This window comes from Leguminivora glycinivorella, chromosome 10 (assembly GCF_023078275.1).
Source record: "Leguminivora glycinivorella isolate SPB_JAAS2020 chromosome 10, LegGlyc_1.1, whole genome shotgun sequence".
NCBI classification, from domain to species: Eukaryota; Metazoa; Arthropoda; class Insecta; order Lepidoptera; family Tortricidae; genus Leguminivora; species Leguminivora glycinivorella.
In genome coordinates, this window is record NC_062980.1 from 18,447,473 (window position 1) to 18,456,449 (window position 8,977).

The window sequence follows — 8,977 nt, forward strand, 5'->3', positions numbered from 1 at the left end:
TATTGAACCGCGAGTGTAGCGAGTGGTTCAAAAAGTGGAATCTTGAGCGTTGCGAGGGTTTCAAGGCACGAAGGTTAAACAAACTTTGCCACCGAGTGAAACACAACATTTTTCACCACACCAACACGAACAAAATACTGACTATAAAACATCAAACTAAATCAAATCCATCAATCTATCCAATATTTATGATTCAAAATCATCATTTATAGGTAAATTCTTCCAGCAAGCTCAAGGCATCAAGTTAAAATTTATATGAAATTACTTTGCACTCTTGTGGATAAAATGCAATTTTGCTATCTGTTTTCGAATATAACACTTTAACCAGACCAGTGCGCGGATGTTGTGAGTGCTGTGTGTCGTGCGGTGGGAAATAAACAATAACTAAAATCGGGTAGATTATATTTATTTGTCTACCCCGAACATTTATATAAATTAATATCGGGTAGTTTTGTGTTGTTTACATCTCCGGTGACACTTTGCTGGGACGTCAGTCTTCCGCGACCACGGCCAGTGCAACCTGGCCGAAACGTTGGGAAAAAAGGTAAAAATAATGTTAATTAATCGCGTTCGACCTGTGTGTGACTTTAAATATGTTTTCGAATAGCAAAGAGAAGCCTTTACCAGTTGGTGTGGTTGAAAAGATTTTATTGCTCATGCTACGCTCGGGCTATGGGAATAGGGATCGTTGTGTAACTAGTTCAAACAGAAGAAACTATTTGAATCGTCACGTGGATGGAACAAAGGATTCTTTTCTTTTATAGGCTGTACACTTTGTTTTTGGAGTCTATGGCACTGGTCCCACCGCGAGCTAGTAAACTATGAGCAACTAATATGTATTCTGTGCTATCGGCTATAAAAACGAACAAAAGATAATCACTCCCGTATAAATAAAAGAGACGCGGCTATAGAAAGATAAATACGACGTGTTTTTGAGGGAGAGGTCGTATTTCAATTTTCAACTGACTTTCGAAAGGGCTATCCGATTCTGCATTTAATCATGACATGACTGCATTTTTTTGTCAACCGTAGATAGCGGGTGGGCGGCTGCGAGTGCAAAAGTATGTACTTATTGAAAAAATTGTGTCATAAATAGGCCCTACGCTCTTATTATGTACATCAGATTAAGGCGCTATATCTTATTTTAAGTAAGGTGTACTCGGGTAGTTTCGAACGTCAAAAACCGTCGGTAAATCCGAAAAGGGACCCTTATTACTATGGAATCAAAGGTGATTATCATTTGAATTTCGGAATTTACCGACGGTTTTTGACGTTCGGAATTACCCGAGTACACCTCACCCTTAGTGCGTTTTCACATTATCCGATCCGATATCGGATGTCGGACCGATATCCCATACATTACAGGCGCCATCTTGGATTTTTTCTATTGAAATCTTTCCGACATCCGATATCGGATCGGATAATGTGAAAACGGCCTTAGGCCTGATTTAGACGGCGTGCGAACTCGCATGCGATTTTAGTTACATTGCGGGCTGTTGAGGTTACATACAATTTTGCACCGCTATCAAATACCGCAATGTAATAAAACTCGTATGAGAGTACTCGTACCGTCTAAATTGGGCTCTTACACTGGACTATTACCTATTCTATTTACCAAGTTTTGACTGCTATCGATTTATTTTTGTATAATTACCTACTTACAAGGCTAAAAATAAAACCAGACATTACAAAAAATGGGATGCGATTTAGGTTAGGTATATTCTACTTATGTAATGTAAAAGTACCTACAAAGTACACATGTTTTAATAATTGTCTTAGTATCCGGCTAAATGCGAAATCACATTATCCGATCCGATATCGGATGTCGGAAGGATTTCTAAGGCAAAAATCCAAGATGGCGGCTCAAATGTATGGGATATCGGTCCTACATTCGATATCGGATCGGATAATGCGAAAACGCACTAATAGCTAAGTTACAAAGCTAATGAAACGAATACATACAGTCGAATACCTACAGTTCGAATGCTGCAATGTATTGCAAATTGCTTGCGATAATCTGAAAGGTTTAAAGAGGCTACAAATTTGGTAAATAGCGACCTACTTATCTAGGTACCTAAGCAGTGTACAAATTCCTAATTTCCTATAGGTACAGGTGGTCCAAACCTTGACGTCAAGAATTTTTTTTAGACTCCTCACATCATGGGCTATCAGAATATACTCCATGTATATTGACCGATTTTTTGTACTTCTCTTCCTTAAATAACTCTTGAGGAAGAAATTAATTTAAAAATTCACAAATTCGTAACTGGAAAACTACAAAATATCGGCTAATATATGGGGTATGTTCTGATAGCCCATGTTGTGACGAATCTAAAAAAAAATCTTGACGTCAAGGTTTGGACCATCCTGTATAGGTATTGTTTTTCTTTTCCTATTTTGGCCGTAGATTATACATAGGTAGGGTAGGTAATAGGTATCGATCGGAAACAAAGGTGGCAAAATCAACAAAAAATAAAAGAGGGCGGTCAGGTTCCTGCCTACCTACTTATTAACATTGCATTCGCATGTTAACAAAGAAAATATCTCAATTACATCTTTGCTATACCATAGATTGTTATGAAGTTGCGAGACAATACAACGCAGGCAGTTGTCAGACCAGTCTCCCCTCCCTCAGAGTCCGAACAGCTGACTGGCTCGCACAACAAAGAATCACAACACAATACACGTACACACACCACATAGTAACATCAATACATCAATAATATTATTTTTAACCATCAAAACACGCAACTACTGTATTGATTGAAAGATTTGAAAGGTCTTGAACCCTAGTGAAAGGGTTATTTGTATTGGTAGGTATGTTGTAATCGTGATAAAATGAAAAGTATTTTACGCTGTACTTTTGCATACGTTGCAGCTGGCAGTTTAAGGTGAAATTAATCACATTGGCGACGTATGTTATTGTGATTTGGTATGTAACATTGTTATTGAATAAACAGAAAAACAGCAACGACCATGAAAGCGGCCGAAAGGTGAAACTCGTCCTAACAAAGGGCATAATAAGTACTTGCCTTTCTGATCATCCAATACACGAGGGGGAACGGAACTCTGCACTCTGGTAAACGACAGTTTTATCCTTAACCTCCGAGGAACGATTTAACAAAGAAATCACGACATAATTATTGCAAACAAGAACGTCAATTGTGTCGTAGTTTCCACCAGCCCGTTGCTACGGCGTTTTGAGCGGTCACAATAAGTCTATCGATTTGTTTTTAGATTATTTAAGTACTTAAAGTCTTTGTTTACAGTGTTTTGGGTTTAAAATGTTATTTACATCACTTTTTAGTGGCCTGCGAACGCGAGAATCGTTGCACTGCCTGCGCAATTGCTTGCGCTGCGACTTTGACGTCGGACGCGTTCGTATGACACGAACCGATTCGTGCGTCTGCCTTCTCCGTCGGTAAACGGCAGGCCGCGACTAGGTTGTCCCACTCGCTCGACTGACAATTTATTGAGGGGTAGCCAGGTTATTTTGCAAAAATATCTAATTGGTTACATAAGTTATAATACGTTTTAATTAAACTGTTTAGAAATTGTGTATTAAATCCGAAGTAAAATGATATACAAACAAATCTAGATCCACCTAGAGCTTACGAGTTAGCTAGCATAAAACGTCAAAAGATGAATTTGCTATTAAAAATATTTCAGGCGCTTCAAGAAATAGTGTATTGAATTGACATAATAGGTGTTCATTTGTTCAATCAATTCTAGTATTCGAGGTTTACCGCAAAAGGCCCTTCCATTCAAAGTGGTATTAAATCCCTTCCTAACTTTGTTGTAATAAACCATTGAGCGACTTGCATTGTAGAGGTGGTAAAAGCCAAGAGATAGCCGTCGTTGGCAAAAGGTTTGTGTTCAATTTTGCGTCATTCCATATTATAGCCCATAGAATGTTAAATTTTCCTATGATAGTATAAAAATAATACGACGAACATGGCAACTGGAATCTGAAACACTTAGAAAGAGACAGAGCTAAAATATTATGAAATTAACGTTCTACAGGTCACCCAGATAGGCTGAAGTTGGTATGTTGTCTCCATCACACTCGTGTACTTTTTATTTGGAGAGAGACAAAACATATCGGTGTTTGTAACAACACAAAATCTAACCCAATTTAGGTGTATGTGTAGGTAATACAGTTCATATACATACCGTGGTATCTGTATCATGACGATGCAATTGAGCTTGTTCTCTGAGACGTAATATCTACGTGGTGTAGATTGTCTACATGGCTGTGTGTGGTGAGAACTGTTGACCACTATCACTGCAGGGTTAGCAGATGAATGTTGCGAGATAGATCACACACATCTTCTTCTAATAGTCTATCTCGCGGCAATCATGTGCTAACCCTGCTGGCTATGCTTAGAAGCAACGTACATGCCATGTCTCACTTCGCTTGGTAGGTATGTTAGGGATTCTTTAGAGCCACCCAACACATGTTGAGATAGTCGGCATTAGATGCTACTGAGCAGTAACGCCTAACGCTGACCACGCCCGCCCTTAGTGCCCTTACTGTTTGATCTTTTTAAACTCTGGCATCACTGGTATCAGGTATTTTTGGCCGAACATCCGGTGAAATTAAAAGGACCGTTCAAACTTTGCATAGTTTTGAGATCATAATGAACAAGATTTATTATGGCACCAATGCTGAAATCGCAAAAAAAAATTGGCTATTCCATACATTTCGACTGTCATGATCATGACGCCGCTCATTTCTATGGAAAAGCCAATTTTTTTTTCGCGATTTCAGCATTGATCCTATAATAAGAGTTGTTCATTATGACGTCAAAAGTCACTATGCAAAGTTTGAAAGGTTCTTTTTATTTCACCTGTATATCGAGTATCTGTATCTTCAGTACTTGATAAGATTAGTGCTTAGAACATTTCCTTTGGGGACGTAGGCAGTATACAGGGGAGAATGGAAGAGGAGACATATTGTACCGACCCCATATAACGAGGGATAAGGGTAGGAGGAAGAGTAGGCAGAAAGGTTTCGTAAGTAGGTACTAGGGTGTAAATAAGCTGTGGTATATAAGATGGGTTTTCCTGTGTAAATAATGAGCTGATAAGAGTATTTGAGACGTTTAAAACAAATACATTACAAGAGCAAATACCTAAAACTTTATTCAATCAGATATATATCACAAGAACATCAATTACATACAGTTATATACAGCATTGTGCATTCTACAACTGTCATCTCAGTACAATGGTTTTTTAAAGTTAAAATTGTGTAGTCGCTATCATTTATATCGGAGCGGCCAAGGTGCTCACAAATATCTGATCAAAACGTGAATGTTCAGTTATTTTCGAGTACCTTTTATTAACTCGTTTGAACGCCAAGAGCACCGAAGGGTGTCATTACTGCAACGTTACTTATTAAAAGTTACCTATAAGGTTTAGCGCTTTCAAGTAAGATTTACATTAGATCGCTTACGCCTGTAAGCTTGGCGTGAAGAGAGTAGATCATAGTTATAATATATTGAATAAATGATGTGAAGAAACAGTCCTGAGGGCCTACCATTAACCACGCTCAAAGTGTCCCTGTCACACCTACAGCTTGGCAAACAGGATCTCGTTATCTCATACATAAGTATTGATTTGAAAGGAACAACACGACAATGTTACCACTTTTTCATTTCTAACTCTTTGCCAGACTGTACGTACGAATTTACAAGTGTGACAGATAGGTAACACGTGATTCGAGGTAGCCCCTTTCTGCACAATGCTGATTCAGATTAAAAAATCGTCTACGTGTTCTTCTGCCAAAACTTGGGAGCGTTGCGGGGGATTTTGCCCTTGCCGGAGCTCTTCTTGGGCGCCGAGTGGTTGTCGCAGCCGCCGCCTGATGCAGAGTCTTCCGTGTCGGCTTGAGGTTTCAAGGTCTTCTTGAGGAATATTATCTGGAAGAAAGATTACATGATGTGCCAGGATATTACAAATTTCAAAATTTATGTACATACTCGTTAAATAAGCTGGGTGAATCACTTTTTTCTTGGTTGTTATTGCCATGGTTACGGTCCCCTGGGTCACCTTGGTTTTATGCAAAATTATGCTACTTTAATTATGCAAACATGCATGTAGTCCATGTTTGTAGATGGCCCATTAAGAAAGGGATGTATTAACAACAGAAAAATGCTTGTTTGCATAGTTTAAATAGCATAATTTTGCATAAAACCAGGGTGACCCAGGGGACCGTAACCATGGCAATAACAAGCAAGATAAAGGTGATTCACCCGCCTAATAATTAATGTTAAAGATATGCAGTAAAAAATCCCAGGTAGGAAATTTCATGTAAAAGTTTGGCAGCATTTCAATAAGGAATAAAATTTCAAATAACGAAAATTGATATGTATTTCTTTATCCATCTAATATGCATATTCTATGTGTTATATGATAAAATTTCTATTTCAGGATTTCTTGTCTTCAACATTCAACGAGGGACGAATTTATTTTCCTTAGATTTGGGATCCATGGAGCTGTGTATAATCTTATAACTTCATAAGAGTTACACTCAGTTAAAATGTCTGTGATTTTGGAGAGTTGGACACCTACCTCTTGTTCAATAGTCTGTTGATGTCTGATAGCACGCTGCTTATGATGGTTAGCTCGCTGAATATGGCGGTCCACAGAGCTGAGCACAGCCTCGCACGAGTTACACCAGTCAGCTAGGACGTCAGCGATGGCCGAGGCATCCTCCAAACGGGCGTCTCGCCCGATCGCCACGTCTACTTCCACGCGTTTGCATTCTTGGTCTAATTTACCGTGAATGATGTCTAAAAAAAAGAATTTGAGTAAGCAAAGTAGAAAATTACAAGAGGAGAAGGCCTTCACAGTACAGTGAAAGAGGTGTACGACAAATTTAATATACCCATAACCAGTAATCGATTAGGGTGTGTCCACAGATGTCATATATACCATAGATCAAGCAAACGTATCTACTTAGCGTGTCAAATGAACTCAGTGAAATCCACTGAGTTGTCCGTCTTTAATCGCAGCTTGCACAGCTTTCGGGCGTCAATTTTTGTAAGTTGAAGACAATCAAAACATAAAAAATTCCTCGTTACGTGATATTCAATTGCAACAACACAAAAATTATGAACAATCAAGAGCCTGAGACATATTTAAAATTACAGGCAAGGAACAACTTCAGTACAAAATTTGACACGCTCGGCCCCTATACAAATAGATGAACTTGTTTCTTCTATCTAAATATAGTTCTGTGGGTGTGTCATTTCGGGTGAATGACCTCAAACGTTAAAGGGTTCGAAACGTCGGGATGTAAATTCACTATACGCGAATTAATCCGTTTCCATAGTTTTATTTCAACATAGTCTTAAAACACTTGCCTATTTATAAATATCCAGGAATAGGAGATAGCATTATAAATATTGACGTCGATTGCAAGGAGGATTTGAAAAGAAATACGCGAATACCAAAATATATGACATGTCTATTGTTTTTGTTTGCATAAATGGCAAAAATAGTGTACCTACTTCATATTTCGTCAATGCCATATTCTATGCTAGATAATTGTTAAATTATACATTTATAAAATTTCTGAACTCAACATAAACTTAAACATTTCATATGGATCCAGAGGCTAAAAGCTATATCCATACTAAGCTTACGCACCGAGATCCCGCGAATTGGCACCCCCGAACCGATCACTGCCCATAACACATAATAAACCATACCCAATCTTCAATTGTCTTGGTTTCTATGTGCTATTAGTAGGGATCCATATACTTGACCATGTCCCATGGTGGAGACACCCAGCTTAAAATGGAGACAGCTCCCAGACATGGGGATGTATGGACACCTTAGTATACACAGATAACGCTCATGTAGATGTGGAGCACTACACCATAAAGATGCAAGAATTATGATAGAATAAAGTGATAAACAGAGTTAACATCAAGTCAAAACAAAAAAATAGATATAAATTTATCTCACCAGCGTAAATAGCTTCAATAATAAGATCCTCCAGATCCCTAACATTCTTAATATCGAGTTCCTTTAACAGCACACTGTATGGGATCAGCTTCTCCTGCGTAGCAAGTGTCGCAATGGTCAGGTGTTGGAGTTTCTTGCACTGAACAGGTGTGAGCTCTAGGTAGTCAGATTTGTTGTCTAGATAGTCTTTGTAGGTGCCGTAAGCGAAGAGGTTGAGTGTGTTGAAGTGAGTCGCGTATGGACCATTTTCAAGCTGGAAGGAAAAAGAGGTTAAGTTAGATTGTGTTAAAAAAGTTATACAAAGAATATGATGTGGGTAGAAATAGGTGTAAGTGAATGGTCTACAACGGTTGGCGATTCTATTGATCTGCAGTTTGACATGTTGAAAAATAGTTATCTGTGTTTTGACCATTGACCATATAAGTGTGACTATATCCTTGAAACTATCTGTTTAAAGTAACTCATTGTATACTGTCTGTGTATAATATTTCAATACATTTCTAAACTCGTTTTTACCTTTATCTTATCGATGAGTGAATAACCCATTGAGTTAAGAAAATATTGTAACCTCTGACCTCTAAGATGTTCGGTACTTCCAACAGCTCGCCAAATACGTGCACTCCTGGGGCTTCGAGCACTTGTTTGATCAGTTCTGCAGCACCAGAACCCTTGGCACCCTTTGCTAAAAGCACAAACTGTTCCAATGGGTGGTTTGACGAAAAACTCAGGAGCGACGAAGGCTCGTCCCTATCCATGGACATAGCATTCATATTGCTAATAAATGTTCTTTAACACCTAAATAATATCACTAATTAAGCAACAAGGGGTTATTTTCACTAATAACGATATTAAATGCACATTTTCTTCAACAAAACGAGTTGTAGATATTGCAAATTCTGCGACAGATACACACACGCACACAACAGAAAAAAAACAAACGTCATTCTGCTGCGCACACACACGCAAGTTCAATCGTACACTGTAAAACCGAGTATACAAG

General features: G+C 38.4%; 2 protein-coding genes across 2 annotated transcripts in view; both read right to left on the minus strand.

The window, feature by feature from the left end:
- LOC125230602 (protein yippee-like) overlaps positions 1-3,397 on the minus strand; it is a 204,915-nt gene extending 201,518 nt beyond the window's left edge. Inside the window, exon 1 of the mRNA XM_048135807.1 lies at positions 3,033-3,397. The gene's annotated coding sequence lies outside the window, so the exon portion shown is untranslated. The remainder of the gene's footprint in view (positions 1-3,032) is intronic.
- Positions 3,398-5,123: 1,726 nt separating this feature from the next.
- Positions 5,124-8,901, minus strand: LOC125230246 (COP9 signalosome complex subunit 7b). The gene is made up of 4 exons (XM_048135349.1): positions 8,553-8,901; positions 7,978-8,230; positions 6,577-6,797; positions 5,124-5,924 (listed from the first exon to the last, which is right to left on the minus strand). The coding sequence occupies exons 1-4, from the start codon at positions 8,745-8,747 to the stop codon at positions 5,772-5,774; spliced, it is 822 nt and encodes a 273-aa protein (XP_047991306.1). The 5' UTR covers positions 8,748-8,901; the 3' UTR covers positions 5,124-5,771.
- Between the last annotated feature and the right edge of the window lie 76 nt (positions 8,902-8,977).